General features: G+C 39.5%; 1 protein-coding gene across 2 annotated transcripts; it reads right to left on the bottom strand.

The window, feature by feature from the left end:
- Window positions 1–9,108: 9,108 nt before the first annotated feature.
- On the bottom strand, window positions 9,109–26,632 carry LOC308687507 (uncharacterized protein). Of its 2 annotated transcripts, XM_081360092.1 has the most exons (5): window positions 26,339–26,632; window positions 25,611–25,682; window positions 24,952–25,119; window positions 24,393–24,813; window positions 9,109–11,472 (listed from the first exon to the last, which is right to left on the bottom strand). In XM_081360092.1, the coding sequence occupies exons 3-5, from the start codon at window positions 25,117–25,119 to the stop codon at window positions 10,397–10,399; spliced, it is 1,665 nt and encodes a 554-aa protein (XP_081216218.1). In that variant the 5' UTR covers window positions 25,611–25,682; window positions 26,339–26,632; the 3' UTR covers window positions 9,109–10,396. The 2 variants fall into 2 exon arrangements, with proteins under 2 accessions (XP_081216218.1, XP_081216219.1); XM_081360093.1 differs by lacking the exon at window positions 26,339–26,632 and having other exon boundaries at window positions 25,611–25,736.
- Window positions 26,633–27,102: the final 470 nt, after the last annotated feature.

Here is a 27,102-nt window from a genome sequence, read left to right as displayed (position 1 = left end):
AATACAAGTGTGGCAAGGGCATTGTTATTTAGAAATCTCTTTAGAATAGAAATTTGGCAATATCCAGGGCCTGGAAGCCCACTGTGGAGCTGCTGGTTCGCGAGCCCGAGGCGGAGGGAGTGAGGACAACAAAGAAGCTAGAGGGAAGAAGCCCGGTGGAGCCGAAGGCGTGGAGGGTCGAGGCGCAGCTGGAGGCAGAGCGATGACAGCTGATCCGGAGGGAAGAGGGAGCCGGGATGAGTCCCAGGGTTGACGAACCATTGTGGAGTCGAGGGAGCGCAGAGCTGCCAGGCTGACAGGCCGAGGTGGAGACAAGGGCCTAGAGGCCTGATATGAAGCCGGGAACTCAACCTCTAGTCGAGCGGGTGGATGGAAAGCCCGAAGCAGCACCGGATAGCTGCATGGAGCAAGTGGCTGGGGCAGAGCAGAGGAGCAGGACGGCACCAGTGGGACAGATGGATACGAGGAACTTGACAAAATGGACAAAAAAAGGAGATGGGACCAGGAAATCAAGCAGGGACATAGAAGGATGAGGATTTCCGGATGGAACCGGATCACCCAGATGGCCGGACAGAACCGGCATGAAGGGTGAAGACTCAAGGGTGGGGGCTCGGCAGGGGAGTGGATCTGGAGACCACAGATCTAATTAGGCAGAGGTCCGCACCCAGCTCTGAGATGGACTGAGCAGTTTGCATTGGCTCTGAGAATACACAGGAGAAATAAACACAACCAAATTAATACTGAAGATGACCAACATTGAACTGAGCCAAACACGAAGTATTTATACACCAGAGAACTTAGCTAATTATATGATAACAGGCGAATGAAATGACTAATCAAATGAACCGAGATTCTAGGTCCAGACAGAGAAACTAAGAACAAAGGAAACTGATAAAAAAAACTGAATATAATAATAATAATAATTATGATGACAGGAACACTGGAACTAGCAGCTTTTATTCAGTTTCTCCTTTCACTTCAAAGCTGACCAAGAAAAAAGGGCTAAATTAAATCATTGACACAAGTGCAGTAGTGGCACTGCAACAAATTTATCTTGTTTTGGTAACCTCCCATATTTCTCAACATGATCAAACAACTGAATGATTTTCAGGCTTGATGAGATTTTGCCAACCAGGTAGATACCCAGCTCACAAGAATTCAGAGGATACTCAAAAAACGGCTCCATTAATTCATATTCCCTGAAGACAATATATATCTTGTCCTGAGACTGGAGGACATTGTCAACCAAAGCAATGGAGCCACCAATCTTTACACATCTGTCTGCCTCGTTTGATACATTAATTTTGGTACCACCTATGACAAGCTCCTGGAATTGAAGTACGGGTATGCCCATCATAGAGGGTGGAACTAGGCCACGGTTATGCTCCTTTTGCAACTTTCTCTTTCCATGTGACGATTCATCATTTCCTGTAAAAGGATCCATTTCAGAGATTCGCCGAATAACCTGGGCCAGTGGATGGTGCGGGGTTCTTATCATCTTTTTCAACTTACCTAAATAATCCTTGAATGGAAATCCAGATATTAGGTCCAGATTCACGTGTATTCGAACATCCCCAGAAAGATGGGTAAGCCCATGAACATTGTAAGTAACAAATTCAGGACCATACAATTCACCAAAATGTGTCACAAATGACACAAGCAATGTGTGTGCAAAGTCGTGAAGATCTGCAGACAATGAAGGACTTGCAAGGATGAAAATGGCAACAGATAACAACATAAAGTTGTTGTAGACTGAAGCCAACAACACATTTTGGAGAACCACTGGCCCTGTGTACAACAAGAACTGTCGCAACTCTGTGGCTTTCCACCTGAGCCTTTCTGAAAGCCCCCTGGGTTTACAAGCAAAATCCATGGGAATGAAACGTCTCAGGCCTACAAGTTCACTAGAGATAAGGTTCATCTGATGAGAAGACAAGCGGCAGAGTAAGGGCCCTGATGCAATCCACAAATCCAACAGTCGGCATACCACTCCAAGACTACAAGATGCATGTAATCATGAGGAAAGCATGACACCATGCCTATACTGTACCTACATCAATTAATGGTGACTTTGTGACATGATGGTCCTCATTTGACATCATTTCAAAAGAAAGATCAGTTCGCTGTGGGCTGTTGACTTCTGGAAATGTCATCCTATGTTTAAGATAAATGCCTGTTTGGACACACTTGTCACAACCTGAGTAACCATTGTGAAGTTTTGTTCCTTTGGTGAAAGCTCTTGCTGGAGCATCGCAGATGACCGAGGTGACCTTCAAGAAGCACTGTTTCCCCTTTATAAGAAATCCTTTGCTTAGCACTTGTAACTCACTGACAAGAACTTTTAAATACTCACCCAGACAACTTGGCTTTGAGGTACCACAAAATAGAGCAATGACAACTAGCTTCTTCACAACACCCTGTAGCAAGCCAAGAATTGGCCAGAACTGAACCGAAGAACTCTTAAACAAAGGCAAACCATCTACATGCAGCTGCAATTTGAATTCATGTCTGCTTGGAATGTGAGACCAGACCCGGTCCATGCTTTTTGAAAAAGCTTTCAAAATGCCAAAGTAGTGGTAAGTGCCACCAGCTACAGTTTGGATGTTGTAAGAAGTAGTGGTATTGAGAAGAGTTCTAGCATCCTTTGGTAGAAAAGGATGATGAACTCTCAAGATGGCCAGAAGTGCAGTCAAAGCTACTAAAGATACCCTGAAATGAACTGCCCAGTCACACAAAGGCTCAGTTAGTGATACACTGACATTTTCTATGTCATCATCACGCTGAGAATCATCTTCAATGTCAGAAATTTCTCCCTGGTCACCCTGATCTTGGTATTCAGCTGAATTACAGATACTCACTGTAGCGTTCTCTGCAGCTCCACAGGCCTGTAACTCATCTTGAAACGAATCAAACATAGAACTCACACGTTTCACTGCTCATTTTCTAAGACTGCGTCTATCCATGTTTTTACCTAAGTTTTTCTTTCTCCAACCTAGGGAAACCGTTTTCTTTCTCCAACCTAGGGAAACAGATAAATGAGAAATCAACATTAAAAATGTTGCACTAGTATAAAAATCTCTCTCTTTCTGTCTCTCATATTAATTCATACTAACTGAAACAATCACAAAATACTGCCCAATCACAGAAAAGGCAATAAATGTATCATTCACATGTGTGTGTAAAAAAAAAAAATCACTATAGAAATCAAATCACTATAGAATATCTACATCTGTGTTTGTGGGACTAATGGTCACTCTTTTATTTGTTACACGGTCCAGAATCCACTAAATAGACACTACTTTATTATAGAGAAAAACAACAAATGAATAAAAACATATTATTATAAGCTATGGCAAATTAATTTATTAAACTAGGTGAGTATAGAGCAGCAAAAGTAATTCTTGAAAAGTCTTAAGTGCACAGTAATTTGATCAAATCTAAGATGTTAATAAAAATTACTATTTGTATTCTTATAAAATACATTCATGAAAAACAATTTATATTATTGTATATGAATGTAAAGATTCACACACACACACACACACACACACACACACAGAGTATAAAATTAAAAGATGTTTATTTTAAAAGTATTGTGCAGATTTTTAATTGGGCAACGGTATATGATAGATACAACAAGAACAAGATAATCTTTTAATAATCTTTCAATGTGCAAAACTATGATAATATGAAATGCTTCAAAACAGAACGGCACACACAGTTTATGCACAGCCCGGGTGCAGAATGATGTGCTTAAAGCAACATGGAGTCACTGTGCGCAGCGCTGCGCAAGTGCGCGTTTAAAAGTTCACGGCAGAAGAGATGTTGAGCTAACAAATCCTAGTGTAAATCTGTCCAACAGTTTATTGATCATTTATTTCTAAACAGTTATAAATTCCAGATATCCACATGATGCCCAATTAGTATAACACAGACAACCGGTAGTGATTGAGTGTGACATAATTTAGAAACAGCAATAAACTAATCATTTTATGCAAATTCACATTCCTTTATCTACCGATCGAGCATTATAATGGGAATATATCAAATTTCGTGCTGCTGAATGTCGTAACGACGTGATGGGCTGTTTTGAATGCTGAACGAACAATGATGAAGAAGAGCTCGATGGAACATGAGTTTCTATCGACTTTAATTTAACGATGTAAATATTTTTCTGTCCCATAAAATTAAGCTATATGCTTTGATTACTAGTGCATGAAAACTTTAACAAGGTGCTGTCTATTTTTTTTTACTCCCCCTAAGCCTTGTAACTTAGGCCTAAAAGAGTGCAATAATAAAAAAATCGCGATCAGATGGTTATTAAATTATCGTGACAGACTTAGGTGGATAATACTTGCTAAGCAGTGTCTTCCTTGCCTGAATTGTTTGTTTTGACGTCAAATAATTGCTAAATGTTCCTGCGTGTGACTAGCTTGCTTCATAACCATTAAAATATGCTTACTAATACCTTGCGAGTAACTTACTGGATAATACAATATTTTAACTAGATAACAAAAAAAAACTTTCCAAACGTTTTGATTGTGGAAGTTAAACATCAAATGCAATCAATGTTCCACTTACCTGTGATGATGTCCAAGTGAGCGAGTTTCACACGCTGCAGGATTCAAATCGATGATGACAGTCGTATAGTGGCCGTTCCACAGATAGTGGGCCGATAGTCGCTTAGCAGAATCGGGCCGTGTACTGTATAGTGTCCGTCTGACGCATAATATTGTAGAATTACCGCCAAAACTGCATGACAACTGGCTGCGTCAGTTCCAATGGCGGGCCACATACTGTGTTATGTCTGTCAACCGCATAAATGTGCCTCTCAGTTTATTTGTAAGGTTTGTACTTTTTTTTTACTTCATTAATGCATGTAGCCCATTTATTTATTTATTTATTTATTTATTTATTTATTTATTCATTCATTCATTCTGTGCAAGGATCTGTATTGGGTAAGGAATGCATTACAAATCGGCTGTTTGGAAATGCTGATGCTGCATATAGACTAATTATAGTTATACATTTTATATTAACAAGTCGTCTGTCAGCCAGCACGACTGGCATACTGGCTTTCAGTCGATACTGGCCCATACAGAAAAAGCCGTCTGTCAGCCAGATGTGTTATGCACAGTCGGCACGGATCTGGCCCATTATCTGTTCACCGGTGCCGACAGTGAGCCAACAGTGACGCGTTTCAGCCGGAATCGGCCCGACTGTGCTTGCTATCTGGCTCATGTATCAGCCTGTTTTTTACAGTCTATGGTATCAGCACAGCATCAGTTGACCAAAAGAAAGTTCGGTTCAGAGACAGTGCTTTCAAGCATGCGCAGTCTCTCCTGCTCATCGGTTCTCCATATCGAACGTGTCCGAAATAGTTCTCGGCTCTGTACTGGTGATTCGAGAACTGCTGCAACAACCAGTTCTTGACATAGGCCTGTGTGTGCTGAGCTGAGAACTGCTGAAACCTTACTACCCATACACAAAAGAAATATATGTAAATATATTTTAAAGTGTCAAAAATATATGTGGCATGTATTCCAAATACATTGACGTTGTTCACTTATATTTATCATTTTGAAATATATTCTGAAATATAACAAAAATATATGAGTAAGTGTGAAATATATTTACATTTATAACATGTAATGTAAAATATATGACAAAATATATGGTCATAAAATGTTTAGCTTGCTAAAGAAGGGTCAAAAATGTATTTTGATCATAGTAATTCCTCTACTTTTTCCCCTATACACAACAGTAGGCGACCATATTCCACTACTGTATTATGACACACAGCTATAATAAATACTGTACTTACATTTAAATGACTGCAATGTAAAATGACAGATAGTTGCTTTCCTAGGACTATTAGGCCATATTAGGTGGCACGTACCTAACACTAACTGCAATTATTAGATTTATTGTTGTTTAATTGACAACGAAATGGCTGACTTCATTTAAATGTCAAAGAACAACAGTTGCCCCTTTAGTTACTGTTGCTATGTCCGACAAGCTACACCGCGCTCACGCCAAACCATGATCTCACGCAATGAAAAACACATCGCGCAGCAGAGACGCTGACAGACAAGACAGTCCAGGTTACTTTTGATATTAAACAAAGTCTCAGCATTAAAATTTGGTAATTTTTAAAGAAATTTAGACAATACCGTTTTGTGGCTCTGTAATGTGTCTTGACAGATCGCTGTGGTGCCTCAGTTAAAGCTGCTCGTGAACCGATAATCTCTTCCTTCTAGTTAATTTATAGCATCAAATAAACATGAATGAACATAAGAAGGAATGTAGTTTTAACTGCGGAAAGATGTCAGTAGTAGGTCTACTCAGTACACTCCGTTTTTTCAAGTTCAAATCATCCAACCTTGAACTCTCCTGACTGCTTTGTCGGACAAAAAAAGGCGGATTATGATTGGCCAGATCGCCGTCAATCAAACTCCCCGCGAAGGGTCGATTCTCATTGGCTACCTGCCACATTGGCAGGTAGCCAATTGACAGTGTTAACCGACAGTGTTAACCGCCAATTGCAGAATTCACCCGCATTTGGCGTGTGGTCGGGTGTTAATTTCAGGCCCTGCTCAGGCATGTCCGAAAGTGAGTAACTTTAGTAACTTGTGGATCAGCGCTGAACTGTTTCGAACGATTCAGTCCGATTTAGTGTACTGGTTCGACCAGTTCACTAAAAAGAACCGGTTCAAAAGAACGATTCGTTTACAAACCGGACATCACTAATTTCCGGTTAAATATCAGGATGGTTGTAAACATCCGGTTCTTGTAGAGTGAAGTGCTACCTGTGCTACCATTGAATGCTTGTCGTCAAAACACCCAAAACTGTTCATTTTCGTCGTTGTTGTGTTGTTTATGTTAATGTTTTTACTTGTGCTTCATCTTGACTGATAACGCGATGACATGTAAACGTACGAAATTGTCCTTTCAAAGGCGGGAAGACAGCTCTTCTAGCCACCACTGCTGTGTGCCGCAATGCACAGTGTCTGCAACATGCAATTCTTCTGTTAGTTTTTTTACTTTTCCCAAAGACATTGAATTACATAAACGGTGGGTGATTAACATCCGACGAGACAAGTTTCTTACAACGAACACACGAGTCTGCAGCCGACACTTTCAAAGTGAAGACGTGACAGCCTCCGACTCCAGCTGGGCGCAGACGTTTAAAGAAGGGAGCTGTTCCAGTGCTTTTTCAATGGAACAATTTCAGTCTGCCAGCCCCACAGCCCTGAGTTTGGGAAAGGACCGAGCGTCCCAATACAGAAACCACGCACGATCCATCTGTGGAATTGGACTATCCTCCTGACCATGACTACTGCGACAGTAGTGAACCTGCTGCGCTGGATATGTCTCTTAACCGCATTGAAGAACTTCATGAAGAGATAGCAAGACTCCGAAACCTAATAGAGGAGATATCTATCAGCAACAAGTTCTGCTTGGAGCGGTTTGCTGGATCAGATGATGACATAAGGTTCTTCACAAGGTAAATTAAAATGTCCACTGTGTTTAATATAGACGTTTTAGAGCTTTCAACATTGATTAGTATTATTAAGCCTATCTGTTTAAATGTTGCATGTGTGATGTGTGTTGTTGTAAGCTACTGGAAACCTTGAATTTCCCATGTGATGAGAAAAGTATCTATCTAAAACTATCTACTAGTGCATTGTATTTTAAAATACTGAGAAGAGCAGTAAGCAAAAGGACTGACGTGTGTGGTCCAGTTTCTGACCTAAGTGCCTAAATGTTCCAGGATGTTTACAGTAACTGTCAATATGGATGCTAACATGCTTGCAATTTAATGTTGTGTATGGGCACTTAATGTAATGTAATGAAATGTAACACCTACTGTATGTCCCACAGGTTTGCAAGTCACGCCCACCTGATGGCCTTTTGGAAGCAGACAGAACCAGCCACCTGCAAGATGGTACGGGTGACAAGAGCACGAAGTGTAGCGAAGAATGATGAGGCCCCTCACACTGGCAGTGCAATGGTGAAAATATTTTACAGTTATTCTTACAAGAATCAATAAGGCATAAAATCAACGAATCGTATCTGCGAATGATGTGTAACACATTTACAAGTGATGAATAGTTTACACTTTAGATTAGGGGATGCAGAAAGTGTTGTAAATGATTTATTCATGTGTTTACACATCTATAACTGGTGTTGAACACTGTAGTGTGTACTGCAGTGTAAGTGCTGACTGGTGAGGGTGTAGACAGCTTTTCTGCGTCACTTTCCTACGGTCTTGCACCACTTGGCTATACTGTCTTCCACATATCTGCCAACACTCCCATTTTTCCAAGTTTCTCCCGTATTTCAAGGTCATCTCCCGGCGCCCTCCCGTTCTGTTATTTCTCCCGAAAAACTCTTTTGTAATTTGCATGACCATCAAACTTAATTTTAAAATCACGGATCCATTCATTTTTTCTGTTAGTCTGACATTTCCCAGGTTGCCAGATTGTGTGTGAAATAGACCCTACACATTCACAATTACTTACTTTCAATTTAGCCTAAAACTTAATGTCTTAAAACCTGGCAACCCAAAACCCAAATAAGGAAGCGGGTGCACACTGCTCAGCCACGGAGTCTTGCAAGCAAGCGGGATAGTTGAATAGCCTACTTTGTCAAATTGTTAGGGAAGACATTTTGTGATTAACACATCACATAAACTGTTATCGAGCGTTGTTGATTCACAATAGGAAACTTGTGTCCTTGGAACATCATAATCTGACAGCAGCTTCGGAGTTTTGGAGGTGGTGGATACATAACTGGCATGCGTATCTGTTTAGGTAAGTTAAAAGCAACGACCGAAATGCAGTGTTGCAAAGAGTATATGAAACATGTTAAATATGGAGTACTGGAGTAAAAGCCAATAAAATGGAGATTTGACTGAAAATACATTTGAATATTCAAATAGAAAACAGTGATTTTTGAATTGGAATAATATTTCACAGTATTATTGTTTTTGGTGTTTATTACTGCACCCCTTCCAGCAGAACACAGGAAAGAAGAAATGAAGGCCAGTCTCAAACTCACACACTCCCCGAGACAAACAGAGAGAAACACAATAAACTTGCATTTTTAATTGCATTACACTGCTTTATTGTAAACTGAGATATTACTTTGGTCACTTTCACTGGTAAGTAAATACAGGTTTGACTCCCGTTGTGTGTTCATACAGACAGTATTTGAGGCGCTACTGTAAGTTGATTTGTGAACGAGACATTTCAAGATTCACACCTGTAAGTAGATGCAGTTGTTAATCCCAAAAACTAACAGTGTGACCTTATAACATGTTACTGTACCTGTAGTGTATTATTTCATTTCCATGTCTGGATCATTTCAGCAAGTGACTAAGAGTCATTTCATACCGTCATGTTTTTCAGTATTAAATAACTGCTAAAAGAATTAGGCCTCGTCATACTGTTAGTGTGATTTAATTCCCCCATAAACACACTTCACTTCAACAGCAGACACTGATCTGCACATTACAATGAATTAAAAGTTGTCACGAAGAAACAGATTTTCATCCAGAGGATTCATTTCTACACAGTTAATAATGTTCGAGAACAGGGGCATTAAATCCTGATCCTGGAGGGCCAACATCCCGCACAGTTTAGCTCCAACACACTTGCCCGGAAGTTTCTAGTGAGTCTGAAGACATTTGCTGTGTTCAAAATCACCCCCTGTACCCTCATTCACTATTCCCTACTTTAGTCCACTAATATAGTTCACTTGAAGGAGTGAATGTAAACGAGTGGGTGATTTCAGACACTGAGTGCACTGGAAGGGCTGCCGCTTTTGCATAGTTTGTGCTGTTTAATAATCATTTGAAACTGAACAAACTGGCAGCTCCAGTAGTGAGATGAAAATATTTATCTTGAACTCTGTCATGGAAATTACGTATAAACCTTATTTAAACAATTTAATAATTAATTAAAAAGCTATTTATACCTGCATGATATTACGCCGTAGCCACATTGGACCAGCGGTTTAGAAAATGAATGGATGGATGATTGAGCTGCGGGCGCCATCTTCTGGATAGATGCAGGAATTTATCCAGCACAATCCTCACAGTGCATTATGGATATTCTCAAGCCATTGATTGTGCATTGGTTGTAAACCTGTTGTAGGAGACTCCACAACAACATTAGGAAACTTTAAAATAGCATAATAGGAGCATTTTAATGCACTGTCCAGTAAAACACCCAGATTTTTCACATATGGCCTAATATAAGGTGCTAAGACACAGAGATTTAAGTTTGGTCTCCTTTGGACATTCTAGTTTTAGGTATTTTGCAACCATAACGTCCCTGTAACACTGCAAGGTGGGGTTTTTTGACGACCTAAAAATAATGACATGATGAAGCTATGATGATTCTGGAGCGGCGTGTTTCTTCTGGTGAGTCTGAAAACCCCATTTAAAAGCGAATCTCTCGCCGCAGATGGAGCAGCGGTAAGGTTTCTCTCCTGTATGCATTCGCTCATGAATCTTCATGGCACTTGATTGAGCAAAAGTCTTGTCACAAAGTGAGCATTTAAAGGGTTTTTCTCCTGTATGAGTCCTCTGGTGTATTTGTAAGCTACTTGAATTAGTAAAACCCTTCCCACAATCACCACAGTGGTAAGGTTTCTCTCCAGTGTGAACTCTCAGATGAACTTTGAAATAAAATGGACTAGCAAAGCTCTTCCCGCAGTAGGAGCACAGGTACGGTTTCTCTCCGGTGTGAGTCCTCTCATGGGATTTCCAGTGAGTCGAATGATAGAAACGTTTCTCACAGTGTGAACACTGATATGGTCTGTCATCAGAATGTATTTTTTGGTGTAACTTCAGAGAACTAGATTTTGTAACGGTTTTCTCACATTCACTGCACTTATATGGCCTTTCACTGGTGTGTGTGAGTAGATGTTTCTTCAGACTGGTTCCACATTTGAAGCTCTTCTCACAGAGGGGACACTGATACGGTATCTCATTGGTGTGTATGAGTAGATGTTTGTTCAGATGGGATCTCTGGTTGAAGCTCTTCTCGCAGTGAGGACACTTGTATGGCTTTTCACCAGTGTGGATTCTCTTATGCATTGTAAGATGTTGTTTGGTGCGGAAATACTTGTCGCACTCGCTGCAGTGCAAAGTCTTTTCACTGTGTGTCTTTATATGAGCTCTCATATTATAAGGAGTGGTGAAAAAATCCTTCCCGCACTGTTCGCAGCGAAACTCCTTCTTCTCGCTGTGCTCTTTTGAATGACGTCTCTTCTCTTCTAAGGTAGGAAAGCTGATGTCACATCTCTTACAGGTGAAGTCTTTCAGTTCTTTGCGTTTTCTCTCACTTTTTGCTAAATGACCCTGTTTGATGAATGTTTTTCCACAGGAGAAACTCTTCACTGTCTGTCGCTCTTTGGATGTAGAGGCAGTTTCTCCATCAGAAGATGAACCAGCGATGTCTTCTGAAAGGAGCAAAATGGGCATTAAATATAGAACTTTTATACTAAAGCTGAATGATCAGTCAAAATAAAATTGTGTTGGATCTGAGAGTAGATCGGACAGAGATGATTTGTTCAAACAGAACAATCTAGGACCATAAATGAAGTGGGCAGCATCCAGTCTAAGCTAACTAACAAACTCGACCGCTGTAAACAACGAACCCTTGTAAGATTCCACTTAAAGGTGCAGTCTGTAAGAATGACAATTAGTGGTCGAAATAGGTACTGCATTCCAATTCTAAATATCAGAGATCGTTGTTTCTCCCGGCATTCACACGAGGTGCCAGTTTGAGCACACGCAACAGGAACGAGCGCAATGGAAAATGCCTGGAAACGCACATTTCAAAGTAAAATAACTGGCTGTAGAAGTGTTTTTCAGAGAAATGATTATGTGAACTTAGCATGTTTCCTCAATATATGCAAACATATTATGGCATTTTTATGCTTTAGTAGAGTGAAAAAGTTATATACAGCACCTTTAAGATGTCAACTTTGGGCAGTTTGTAAAAGATAGATTGGTTTGGAGAGGGCACAGCTTGAGCCCCACTAAGAAAATACCAAGGGTTGTTTGACCACCCAAGACACCTTTGGGCCTTATCATACCCTTCATACCCTTATATACCCTTAATAATCCTTATCATGGATTGCTCCTGTCTGTCTGTCTACCTTGCTGCTGAGTGGTTTGCGTCTGTATGCTCCGTATAGCTTTCTGTTTTGAATCTTTATTTACTATCATTCCTTTGTTGTTTATATTGCTAAATATAACTTGCTCATCACCACGCATTAATCTGACATCGCTACTTTCAATTTAAATCGTTATCGCTAGTAATTCGCTAGCCTGTTAACGTGCCATCCGTCTTTATTTTTTCTCTCACACCTTTTACGAGTCCATCAAACAACTGTGGTGAGTAGGATCAGTCAACAAACACGGTGAGTCATGTCTTCTCTTATTGTCACTTGCACTTCGTATCACATGTATAGTATTAGCCTTCTCTGTCAGCACAGAGGGCTTTTCATGTGATAAATGCAGGGAAGTAGTCAGGCTGATGGAGAAGATTTCAGAACTAGAGACACGCATCCAAACTTTAATTGAGGATAGTAAGCGTGCAAGGGCTTTAGATACTGCTTTGGATGTGACTAGCTTAGTGAATTCTGTACATTGTTCGGTTCCGGCTGTAGAGGCCTTGCAGCAGGGCAACTGGCTGACCGTGAGACGCTGTAGTCGCGGGACAAAACACTGTTCTTCCGGTCTGACTACCGTAACAAATAGTCTCTCCCCACTCAGTGAAACACCCACTGTGAATCCTGTTGAATGTGCCCTAGTTATTGGTGATTCTATTACACAGAATGTGAAAATAGAGACACCAGCCACCATAGTCACATGTTTGTTGGGAGCCAGAGCACCTGACATCAAAGCAAATTTAAAAGGTCTGGCTAATGCTAATCGTAAATTCAACTTTGCCAGTCGGAGATCACGAAAATTAACGTTAAAGAGGTGTGTGAACTCGCAAGTATGATGTTAGGCACTGTAATTTGCTCTGGCCCCATTGCTGTTCGCAGGAGTGATGAGATACTTAGTAGATTGTCCTCACTCAATGGCTGACTGTCTAAGTGGTGTCCGCAGAATAATTTAGAATTCATAGATAGGGCTGGGACGGTATGGATTTTTTTACCGCGGTTGAAAAGCAAGAAATTCCCGCGGTACAGCAGTAATCTTCTTTAAACCTCAACCCCCCTCACCAACCTCCCCCTCACCCCTCCACCTCCCCCTCACCCACCCCCAGTTTTTTTTTTTTTTCTGCGACGTTGCGGCTGGAAAAACAAACAAAGTGTGGCGATGATAATCTCAGGTACTGTTTATGGGCTTTATTTTAATGTTAAAAGCATGCAATGTGACTTTGAATATCATTTAGTGCTCCAGCTTTGTAGCTGTAAAAGCAACAATGGATAATTCATCTCAGATATTGAAATTAAACAAATGGAAACAAGAACGTTCAAACTGTGAAAATAAAAGTGTATTCATTGACAAAGATTGTTAGTAACTCAGTAGCCTATGTATTTTTAATAATGTTTAAATGGTGTAATATTTGTGAATTTGATTATGTAGCCTACTTATCCATTTTCTTGCAAGTGCCGTCAAGATTACTCTCTGGTGCTATGCACTTGCCTCGACTCCGCGAGGGTTGACAAACCCGGTCTTCACATGAGAGAATTGTGTTAAATAAGCACGTGCAATTAAAAGCTGAGGTCCTGCTTTTGGGGCTTCAAATTATAGGCTATAAGACATTTGCAATATAATTGGGAGTCTGCACAGAAATGTACTTTTTTGGCTTGGACGCGGCATCTGTCGAAAATAGACCAGGCGCCTATCATTAGCAAAGCAGCGCGGAGAGACGCTTCTGAAACGCGCCGCGTCGCAGCCGTAACGCGCCACAGAGTGTAAATAAGGGGTTATAGTCAATGGCCTACGAATGGAATGTTATTATATGTCATGGAACATTGCTCTCCCCAACTTGCGAAAGGTCGGATTTGCTCCATCTTTTGATGGTAAGTTTTGTTTAGAAAACCTTGAATCCATGTAAGACACAATGTTATGTATGACATAATGTAGACACAATCCATGTCATTAGAATCATTGAATCCATGTCATTAGACACAACGTGAACACGCAAAGGCCAGTGTTTATTTTATTTTTTTGCGGTAATGACGGTGACGAGCTCAGAGCCGCGGTAGGCGTCACGTGACCGCGGTATTGCGGTAATGCGGTAACCGTCCCAGCCCTATTCATAGACAATTGGAAAAGTTTTTGGGGCAGACCTGGGGCCTCATTTATAAAGCTTGCGTACGCACAAAACGGGGCTGAAAACATGCGTACGCCAGTTCCTGCGCAAAAGGTGGGATTTATAAAGAAAAACTTGACGGGAAAATTTGCGCACCTGCACGCAAACTCTGACCCATGCGTACGGACGTTTTGGAGATGGAGCACTTTGGCGACACCGATGGTGAGCTGGAGTTAAATGTATTTTTGGTCACTTTTATACAGGAAATCTAAAGAAAATTAAACATATACACAAAGATTATACAAATACAATTTCAATCACCAAGCCTGTCACTTGAAGCAAATATCCATTCCTTCTTAAATGTCCGCGGCAGCGAGCGTGTTGAGCCGTTTAGTGAAACTGACGCAAATAACAGTTTAAATAAATAAAATACTTCTGATATAAACATTTATATTAAATATGCCATTCAAATTAATGGAGTTAAACACTTAAACATGAAATCATTACTGAAGTTACAACATTTTTTTAAATTCAATCATTAGAAATATTTGTTGTGGATGTGATTGTTTTTGAACACTTTTCCTGTGGCGTGCTTTAATGTTTTAACCACAGAGATAATTGCTTATCATGATAATACCAGATTGTCTGAGAAAATAGTTTCGTGCAAATAATGCCCAAGGCCTATCTGTTTCCATTAAAAATATAAATCAATTAAAAATACAATTCGGCAAGTTGAAAAGATTGAGAAAAACTTTCTCTGAAATGTATTTTACACTATTTGATTTATGTAGGCTATTCAAAAACAAGGCAAGGATAGACAACTACTTGATTTGTATTAATGTAATGTTTCTTGTACCGTTTATATCATTTGCATATGATTATTCATCCACGTGATAACGTTTAAGACAACACGTGTCAGGACCTACTCATTGTCGTAATCATACTCTAGATCTAATATTATCACACAGAATAGATGTTGATGCCATTGAAATTCTGCAGCAGAGCGATGACATCTCAGATCAAGTCTTGTGTAAACTTCATTTAGCCAAGGCTGCAAAGCCGACTCCGTGTTACAAATATGTTAGACCTATCACTTCTGCCACTAAAGATTGCTTTATTAATAATCTTCCTGATCAGTTTCATCGTCTCAGGATCCCAGATAGCTTAGAAGAACTTGATATTGTGACAGAAACTTTTAACTCTCTCTTTTCCAGCACTTTAGACACAGTTGCTCCTTTGCACTTAAAGAAGAGTAAAGAAAAATAGTCCAATGCCGTGGTATAACGAGCGCACTCGGCCCTTAAGAGAGCAGCCAGAAAAATGGAGCGCAACTGGAAGAAAACAAAACTAGAGGTATTTCGCATTTCATGGAAGTTTGCACACAGAGAGGCTTTAAAAGCTGCTAGATCTGCTTATTTTTCAACCCTATTAGAAGAAAATAGTGGCTAAACCAGGGCTCGAGACTAACGGCGTCCTATTGTCCTGGGGACGATAGAAAATGTGTTTAGGACGAACAGAAATATTCTCTAGGACACCTACAGGACGAAAGACATTTTTGTATGTGTGTTCATTTATTACTAGCCTATTAGGGTAACTTACTTAGAAAATGCCAAAATTAACCGACCAAGCGCTGACTACAACGGAGCGCGTCTTCTCATGCTGTTACTATAGTTACTATCACTGGCCGGCTACTCACCCGGAGACTTGTTTCGCGGTACATCTATCACATGGCTTATTTTCACAGACAAAACCGAGACGATAACTAAATAAAAACTAGTTTTGAATGACAAAAACCATGACGAAAATCTATTGACATAAAATGTTAGATAGTGACGATTTGGGAAGCGATCCAGTCAGAACTGATGTCCTGCGTTTGTGGTAGATGCGCACATTTGTACTGTAACGTGCTGATCTACCCAGCGGCACACGGGTTGACATGCGCTGCATGTCTCATAAAACGTTAAAAAATGTAAACGTCTGGGAGAATGAGTAGAGCAGACAGATAGATCTGAATAAGAGTGACGACGCAAAAAAAGAGCTGTATTCAGTACGGTTTTCTGTGCGCACACACCCGACCCGAAGCGTGCAGCCATGCACATAGACACCTATACAGTGTGCGAGTACTGAATTGAGCTCTCTTTCGTGTCTGAATGGACAAATACACACAACATTATGTCGAAATGTATGGCAAGCCGTTTGCTGGGTACAATTTAAGCTAAAACGGCTTGGCATAGAAATGTCCGTTTTGGAGAGTATTCACGTAAACTATGTTGGTTATGTCTTAAACAGTTTGGAGTGTATTGGATGTGCATCAGCGCACGTCACTCGACATGATCCGATGTCTTAAAGTGACAGTGGGTAATAAACCTAATGCGGTCTGTGTATTGATCAAGCAACAAAAGAAAAAGAGAAAGGCATTCACTGCTCTTTAATAGCTTTAATAATAATTCATTATATTTAAATCATACAAATAAATATGTCTGCTGCTTGAAAGAATAAAGAATGGTGATATTTTTGAGATATGTTGTCACCAGTATTTATTTGTTATTTTTTAATCCAACCAACTCTAAAACGTTTTGAGCTGTATATATTTTTATCTTAATTTTCATATATGTAAAAAAAACAAAAAAAATCTGCATGAATACAAAAAAGCATACACTCCTGTTATTTTTTATTAAATTGTTTTTTACCTGTTTACAGATGTTTATGAACTTCTTTACTAACAAGATTGATAATATCAGGGAGAAAATTATAACTATGCAACCATCTACTACAATATCGCATCAGACAGTGCTTGTAGTCTCCCTGAGGAAAAATTTGATTCATTCATTGCTATAGGAGAGGAAGAATTTACTAAACTCGTTAATTCGACAACATGTGTGTTAGACTATACCGACTAAGCTACTGAAAGAGATGCTTCCAGAGGTCACAGATCCTCTTCTTAATATCATTAATTCATCTTTATCACTAGGATATAGGGATGGCTCGATACCACAATTTTGGTTTCGGTACGGTACCAGAACCTAATACCTCGGTATCGATACTAAATCGATACCACAGGTGACAAATAACCAGCCTCAAAATTTAAGTGAATTAAAACAGTTTTATTAAAAAACACTGCTTGAAACTCTGCTGCACCGAATGTGCAAACAAAAAGTTATCAAAATGTTTAAAAAAAAATGTAATAAATAAAAAACAGTCAGGGAACTTACAGTAGGTTAAATTTTGATTTAAAAAAAAAAAGAAAAAAAAGAAAAGGACACCTGAAATGATACAATTAAAATAGGTTAATATCTATTATCTATAATAATTGATTAATATAGAATAATAATAGAATAATGAATTGAAATGTAAACCATTAGCTGTCATGCATCAACAGAATTATCAACATTTATAGCATTTATTCATCTTGGTTTGATTACTGTTTGGTTTGGGTTCATATTAGTTTAATGCATAAAGTAATGTTAACATGCTAAACATGTATTAGTATATTTAAATAACATTTACGGATTGATCTATTCTAGATTAATAAATGCTATAATACTGTCAGGTCAGGTTACCTAATGAATGTTGACAAATGTAGCTTAAATGTAAAGTGTTACTCTAACATTCATATTAGTAATATCCATATTACTACTATTACTCTCTCTCAGCTGATTCCTCAGTCGGTCGCCACAGCAGCAGTGATAGATATGCCTTTCATTTTACTATCACCAATACTAAAATTAATATCACTTATCTCTTTATTCATTCAAATTCAATTAATATATGATTGTTTGAAAGGGCAAACAAATTATGAGAACTAAACTTCATTGGTTCTAGCGTGTCATGAAAGCACATTTGAGCTTTCGTGTGTACCGTGTCATATTTAATTGATAAGCTCTATGTGCGCTGTGAATAAAAGTCTAAATTAAATCAGTTGAATGATGGACTCACGTGTCGATCTCTGAACTCTTTGAACAAGTCAGGATGATCAAGTGACAAGTGGTCAACGTTAGCCAGATTTGATGTGTTGCCTCCCGTGGCAAATTTAAAGCAGCGTTTGTACAGTGGTGCATTGAGGTCTGTTGCTTCACCTTTCTCATTACTTTTGTAGGCAAAGTAATGCCATATTTCACTCCTATTGCTCTCTTTATTTATTAATTTCGGGCGTGTAGAATGAGCTTCATCTGTTTGATCCATCGTGTTCCTCCGTTGTCACCGTTTGCCGGTTTTGCGTGACCCGCGTCATTTTGGGTAGCGCACTGCCGCCTAGCGGTTAACTTCGAAACAGCAGCGCATTAAATACCGAATTGAGCAAAATTATGATATTGTACCGTTTGAAATATAATATATACCGGTATTTTTGCAGTACCGGTATACCGCGCATCCCTACTAGGATATGTACCAAAAACTTTTAAGCTGGCTATGATTAAACCGATTCTTAAAAAAACACAACTTGATCATACAGAATTAGTCAATTACAGGCCGATCTTGAATCTACCTTTTCTGTCAAAGATACTAGAAAAGGCAGTATCCTCACAACTCTGTTCCTTTTTTAGCAAGAAATGGTATCTGCAAGGATTTTCAATCTGGATTTAGACCATAGTACTGAAACAGCTCTCATTAGAGTCACAAATGATTTGCTCTTATCCGATCGTGGTTGTATCTCTATTGGTGTTACTTGATCTTAGTGCTGCATTTGAAACTATCAACCACAACATCTCGAAAATGATGTTGGCATTAGTGGAATTGCATTAGCATGGTTTAAATCATACTTATCTGACCGTTATCAGTTTGTAGCAGTAAATGAAGAGATGTCTCATTGATCACAAGTTCAGTATGACGTACCACAAGGCTCAGTACTAGGACCGTACCATTAGGAGATATCATTAGGAAGCATGGCATTAGTTTTCACTGTTATGATGATGATACTCCGCTCTATATCTCTTCAAGCCCGACAAAAATGACCAATTCACAAAATGAATGGAATGCACAGCTGATATAAAAAAACTGTATGACTAGCAATTTCCTACTACTTAATTCTGAAAAAAACAGAGATTCTAATTATTGGACAAAAAAGTTCCTCATGTAATAACCTAGAATAACCTTGTCCTGCACGCTTAATAAATAAATTACAGCTGGTCCAAAACGCAGCAGCAAGAGTTGAGCGAGCTCTTAACACATTATAGTCCTTCACGTCTATTGCGATCTTAAAATTCCGGCTATCAATATCAAATATCAAAACCAACTGCTGGCGGTAGATCCTTCTCCTATTTGTACCAAAACTCTGGAACAGTCTTCCTACCATTGTCCGGGAAGCAGACACACTCTGTCAGTTCAAATCTAGACTAAATATACACATATCTTTGGCCTAGCATACACATAACACATTATACACTTTTATAATTCAATGTTAGGCTGCATAGTTTAGGTCAGCCAGAACCGGGAACACTTCCCATAAATCCTGATGAACGTCTAAGGATGGCGTCTACGCAGATATTAGTCTCTCGGTTTATCCCGAAGTTTACCGCAGTCTGCTGGATCCAGGCTGTATCCAGATCTGATGAAGGATCTACGCCTGGACACAACGACAACGCAGTCCTGAATTCAACGCTGTAAAAAAGTGTAAAACACTGTCGTTTTATCCCCACGTAGCTACGCGGACGCGCTAACTAACGTCGGTGTTTGTGCAGAGGTTTGCGCAGAGATAATTGATAATCTTGTGCGTTCTCTAGCCACCAGGCACTGTTTTGTGCGAATGGGCGGCCGCAGCGCACTGAGGGTTTTCTGTTAGAATGGTGTCGTGTTAGCGGCCCCGACGTTAATAACTAGTGATGTTCGCAACGGAAGTGAATCAATCAATCAAAACTAACTTTAGCTGGACAATAACTTTATCCTAGAGCTGCTGTAAAGCCAAAACAATCTCTGTTATTGTAATTTCCTACTATCACTGTAAAGCTGCTTTGAAAAAATCATATTGTTAAAAGCGCTATATAAATGAAGGTGACTTGACTTGAGGCCACAGTGACACCTTGTGGTGGACCAAACGATATGTACAGGAGAAAAATTACTTAAGAGATGGGCAATATGGCCACAATCTTATATCATGGTTTAAGTTATTTAATATTACCCTAATTATATGTATTTTTGGTGACCCTACAGTCTGTAAAACATTGTCCGGTCAGGATTTCTAAAATGTCTTGACACACATGAACAGAAGCTGCATGTTCAACAGATCTGATAACAGATACTTTGACATGGAAGCATGTGAAATTATCCCCTATGAGTAGCGTAACTTTGTTTGAAAAACTGGTTGGGACAGGTGTGTGTGTGGTGGTGGTGGTGGGGGGAGGGGGGTGCTAATACAATGCTATATCAGATATATGTACAATATACTGTATCTGTACAATATAATTGCAGAAAAAATTACAATGGCTAGAGATATGTTGATCCAAATTGCGATGTGTGTTATGAAACTTTTAAGGCTGTCATTTAAATAAATACAATATCTGCAGGCATGAAAACAGGTCAGGGGTAAAAAAGGTGAGAAGGATGCGGCATATATAACCCCCCCCCCCCAAATAAATAAATAAATAAATGTACTGAGTGAGTAGGAACGCGTGAGAGTTAACATGAACAGATGAAATAAGTACAAAATTCTCACTTATTAATAGAATTGAACTATACTCCCCGGCATAGTAATACCAGTGTTTATCACAGGACTTTTGGATCACTGTGGTGAGTGGACCTCTGCCACTGTTGGGGGGTTCGGGAGCGTTCTCCCCCGTAAGAAAATGTTGTGCTTTTTAAAGGTCCCATGACATGAAATTTTCACTTTCTGAGGTTTTTTAACATTAATATGAGTTCCCCTAGCCTGTATATGGTCCCCAAGTTTCTAGAAATTTCAATCGGTGTAAATCGAGCTTTTGTTATCTTTCTCTGCCTTTGAGAAAATGGAAGCTCAATCGCGCTGATCTTGAATCTCCTCCTTGTGACGTTATAAGGAGGAATGTTACCTCCCTTGTCTCTGCTTTGCCCGCCCAGAGAATATTTCTCGCCCATGAGAAAATGAGCTAGGAAGGAAGTAGGAACGCGCGCGCGCGATTTTAGTTTGTCCACGAGAGATATCATGGCTTTTGAGCGAGCGAAGCATAACAATTGCTCAATAATTGGATGTCCAAATGAACACGAAAGGGTCAATACAGAGCTGGGCTTGCTGAACGTCTGAAACTAAAGTCTGGATCACTCTCTTTGGCTCAGCTACACACCTCGGAACAGTAAGTCAACTAATGATATATAAGTGTGTTGCTTTACTGTTTATGTTTGCCTAGACTGTTACACGTAGAATGTGGCTGTCACATTAGCTATGCAGCTATGCAGTTTATGTGTGTGAATACACACACTGTAACGCGAGTGTTGTACACTTCTTTGTTATTTGGATAACCGTTTTCCTGTTGGTTATACGGCGCGCGCGATATCCGCATTTCAAGATCGCAGAGCTTGATGATGTAATTGTAATAAGATAAATTACAGATGTTACAGATCTCTCATGAAAAGGCAACAGTAGGTTAGCGTTAGCTACATGATAACTGTAAACCATCCGAATAAAGTACCGTATCCAGACATAATATTTTAAACTAACCATTCGGAAACGTCCTGCTGGAGCCGCTGAGTTGCAACTTCTTCATCCGTTGCTTCTCCATCCGGATCAGATTCTGGGTCAAACTGAAATGCTTGAACGACTGCGTGTCTCCGTGCCATTGCAATGTAAACATGCATGGTCTACCGTTGCCGCAGATGGTCAAGGCCACACCCACCCTCCACCTTGCGCCGCCTTTCTCCTCCTTATTAGTATTTAAAGCTACAGACACCGAAACGGCCTGTCTGAAGGAAGCTCATTCTGGGACTGGCTTATAGTGGCTATAATTCTGCACTGAGACTGAATTTTTGAAAAGAGATTTCAGATACAGTACTAGGGACCACTAAGGCCTATATTAAAGCCTACAAAAAATAGCATGTCATGGGACCTTTAATGTTAAATTCATCAATCTGGTGCAAATTAAACAAAGAAAAATTCAAAAATCTTTTAGTTACAGTGTCTGTCTACATTACTACTACAATAATAGTTATAATATTAATCCCATGATAGTAATAGCCATATATTGTAAAACAAATGCACTGAAAAATAAAGGAAACTTTCATAATTAGTTTTGTACTAATTTCTATACTTGAAAGAGTATATTTCTATACTTCACATTAAAGATGTGATTGGGCTAGCCCAGTGTCAATCAAGAAAAGATCCAATGGGCCGCTGATCTACGTATTTCATCAGGTGTCAGAAAAAAAAAACTAGAGCTGACTTTTTTTTCAAAATGCATTACACACTGTCTAACCCAGCGCCGCCAAATAAGGAAAACAAAACGTATGGGCCGCCGATGTACGAGTTTTATGGGGTGTTAAGACAAAAAAACAAAACAAAAAAAGTATGAGATGTATCGGCCCAAAAAGCACGTCGGCCCACCGAGAATCTCCCGGTAGTCCCGATGGCATTAGCCTACATGCCTGGACGTCACACAAAACAAAATCCTACCTGTAGCCTTTCACCATCCACTTATTTAGCTGCTGTCGCATCAGTTGACATGCCATCTCATTTCCCGTCTTTCTTTTTCTATTTTTAGCCCCCGACAGCTTTTTTGCGTTATCCAACTTTTTCGACGACAACTCACTAACTGTTAAGCCTTGTTTATACTTTCGCCTGGCTCCGCAGCGCGAGTCTCCGCAGACTGCGCGCGCACCTCCCCAAACGGACGAGGTGTTTATACTTGACGCGCTCGCCGTTGTACTATTCTTTGAAACGACAGGGGGCGACTCGAGTAATTGTCCTCTAAACCATCAGGAATCAGCAGTGAGAAGAAGAAAGCTATATACACGTGACAGTGTTTATTTTAGTACACCGCCACCAACACCACAAAAATAATCGTGTAAAACCCAGTAAACCCTGAGATTATTACTCGTGACAATAAAACAAAATATATGGATATGAGAATGTGTATAAAACATAACTAAATTAACTATCTCTTACATATTTTCTAATTTAACTAAACATTTCATTAAGTTTCATGAACATTTTTATTAAACATGGACCTTTATGTTCATTAAAAATACTTTGTATGCTATTGTATGCTCATTTTTTTAAATGTAAGCAACTCATTTAGACGTGCAAACTGGGTGCCGGTGTGGTGAGAAGTTCGAGCTCGGCCAGATTCGGCTCGAAGTCATTCATCTTCGGATGCGGCGCCGCGCGCGTTGTTACAAAAAATGTCGCGCACACCGCCAGGCGAAATTGGGTCTTGCGAACCCAACGCGCACGACCGCCCACACCGCATTGACGTCATTTTTGCCGCGCGCACCTTCGCGCTCGTGCGGACGCGTCGAGTATAAACCAGGCTTTACTCGTTCCTGCTCGCTCAGCGCTCATGGTGCCCGCGCCCACTTGCGATATTATCCCGCCCACTTCTATGTCAAAATAAAAAATAATGACATTGGCAACATTGCTGTCTGTATCTGACAGGACAGTTAACATTGTAAGCTAACTTACCTCAGGCTTGCTTTCCGACGTGCGGCAGTGTCCCCAGTTGTCAGACTCGCTGTGTAAAAGACTTTGAAAACATTTCTTCCCTAACGTTACTCTGACTCGGATTGGCTGTCAGGTTTCGGCTTTTGGAATGATGATTGTTTTTTAAAGCTGCAAAGTTTATGGTAACTTTATAGCGGGTAAATGCTGGCCTCGACCTCGACCATGACACCCACCCCCCATAAATATTTTCTCATCGGATCTGCACAAATCACGTAGGTGACCCATTTTGGTTTTAAAACGGCGAATTTCGCCGAAAGGTGAGGAGTTTTCATGCCTGTGTCTGATTTGATATTTTATCACTGGGATATTTTACACACGTGGAGCTCACAAAATGCCATTCTAACTGTCTTAATGAATTGGCAGAATTCGCTAATTCTGTTACTCTAATTCTACTATTAGAATACTAATTCTGTTACTCTAATTCTACTATTAGAATACTAATTCTGTTACTTCAGCATATCTGGTCATAAAAGAAAGAAACATACCTGCAGGAACAAAGTCATCATCATCAACATCTTCATTCTGATCTTCATCCTCATCCTGTTCATCATCATCATCATCATCATTCTGATCTTCATCTTCATCCTCATCCTGTTCATCTTCATCATCATCATTCTGATCTTCCTCCTCCTCCTCCTCATGGCTCTGTTGTTGTTCCTCTGCTGTGGTTTCTTCTCCTCGTCTCTCTATCAGGTTCCTGCAGTCCTCCAGTCTGACGGAGCACATCTTCATCTGCTGTTCTCCAGCGTTACAGTCAGAGGTTTGATCAGCGGATCCATGATCCTGAGCGTCAGTATAACACAGTAAAGTGAGGCTGAGCTCTGAGTCCTGTGTGTCTCTGGATCTCCAGACTGAATCCTGAGCTTCTGTCCCATCAGTCACACACACTGAAACCTTCTCCAGATCCTGACAAACACATCATAGATCAACACAAACAAACAACAGCCAGTTGATATTAGCCTCATTACTGAGGCATAAGAAGTGAGACGCTAACAAAACTTTGGTTTGATTGAGCTGAAGGATGAAATGATGAGCTGCTCAAACCTCTCTGTTGGGGTTGTCTCCTCTTTTTCTCAGCTTTGCCTCCAGTGACGCCACCTCTTTCTTCAGCTGACAGATTTCAGTGATGAAATCCTCAATATCCAGCATGGACAGATCCGTTCCTACTGATTTACAGCAGATCACATCCATCTGCGCTCTCATGGTCAACATCTGAAGACAAACATCATCATTAGTTCATGAGGAATTTGTAATGAACTGACACTGATTTAAACTCAAAATAGCCCATTTCAGAGAATATTAATTTCAGATTTAAGTGTTTAGGAGCATTTATGTTTAGTTTCAGTATTGAGCCAGCACTGTGCAGGGATATTATCAAATAGTATATGACACTATTACATGTATTACTCATTTAGTAATATAATAAACATGATATTGTCAGATTTCTACTAATTTCAACCAAAATCGAGAATCTAGCATTGAAAATTACCCACTGTATTGCTGGAATAGTAACTGTTTACTACAAATATCATGGTTAAAACATGGTTACTGTAGAAAAAACGACGTAATTTATACTGTAGCTATTTTTCATAAGCTAAGTAGGCGTGGAAAAGCTAAATTTTAAAGTTAATTAAAAACTATATACTTAAAAATAACAAGCCAACAGCTAAAACGCATATATATGTAGAACAGATTAAACTCACCGTCTGGGAGCTCCAGTTGTCTTGTTTTCTTCAGTGGTTTTACCGGCAGACTAAATACCGTCACAGCGCCTCCTACAGTACGAGCGATGGAGTAAAAGAGTAGAGGCTTCACCAACCCTAATTTCTCTGATTAAAAATACAGTTGTATTTCAGCGGCGTTACTAATAGACGAATATACTATATGTTTTACGGAATTATTAAATAAAGACGATTGTTAAACAAATGTTAGTCACTTCAGCCTTTCTGTGGAAAACAAGCACATGCAGTAAAGGAAGGTTTATGTAAAAACATAATATAAAAAAAATATTTTTGAAGACTGGGGTAACGGCCAATCAAAAGCTGCTTTGACTCACTGAAAAAAAAAATTTGAATTTAGATTTAATAGAAAACAGTAATTTCAAATGATAATATTTCACAATATTACTGTTTTTGCTGTTTATTACTGTACCCCCTCCAGCAGAACACAGAAAAGAAGAAATGAAGGCCAGTCACAAATACACTAACGATACAAGGCTTAATGCAAATGGGTGAAGTGTCCCTTTAATACAAATATGTTTAAAACATAGTACAACATGAGGACATTTGTTATGGTTACTGTAGCAAAACCATGGTTATTTTTCATAAGCTAAGTGGGGAAGAATAAGCTTAATTTAAATTCATTAAAAAGACAGACAAATAACAAGCAAACCGCTAAAACGCATAAATAATGTAAAACAGATTAAACTCACCGTCTGAATGCTCCAGTCTTTCTTTCTTCTGTGGTTTTACGGACGAGAGCGATGGAGTTGGAAGATAAGGAGGAGATCCGACTGGATAGAAGATACGAATACTATCATATTTTTACCTGATAATTAGATAAAAAACATCGATAAACGAATGTTATTCAGTCAGCGGTAAATCAAAATAACGTTAATATTTGAATTACGCGAGTTCGCGGCTTTCTGTGGAAGACAGGAGAATTTGAAAGCGCGCGCCGATCAGATGCATTAGCTTCCGGTCCGGTTAAATATCAGGATGGTTGTAAACATCCGGTTATTGTAGAGTTTTTTTTTTTTTTTTTTTTTTACCATATATGATTTTTTAATTATTATTATTATTTTTTATAAACCTTTATTAAGCAACAAGGCGTTACAGAATGTAAAATAACAGAGCAGAGTAAAATGCTATGTAGAACAGTACAGAGTAGCACAAATATTTTCAACATTTATATATATATGAAAAAAGAGAAGGTAAATATAAAAATACATATAGGGGAGAGTGGGGTAAAGTGAGACATTTATTTTACATTTGTTCCCCTCTAAGTGAGCTAAAATGATATATCAGTCAAAGTTACACATTTCCCAATAATTCAGGATGTTTCCTAGCAATGGAAATTATTAGAATGTATTCAGGATGAAGGGCAGTGAAAATATGAATGGTTTTTAAAAAGTGGTCTTGTGTCTCACTTTACCCCAGCTTAGGGGTAAACTGAGACAGGCCAGAGAAATCAAGG

This window comes from Scardinius erythrophthalmus, assembly GCF_964197995.2.
Source record: "Scardinius erythrophthalmus genome assembly, chromosome: 3".
NCBI classification, from domain to species: Eukaryota; Metazoa; Chordata; class Actinopteri; order Cypriniformes; family Leuciscidae; genus Scardinius; species Scardinius erythrophthalmus.
The sequence above is the reverse complement of the archived record's forward strand: the minus strand, read 5'-3'. Positions and strand labels throughout refer to the sequence as shown.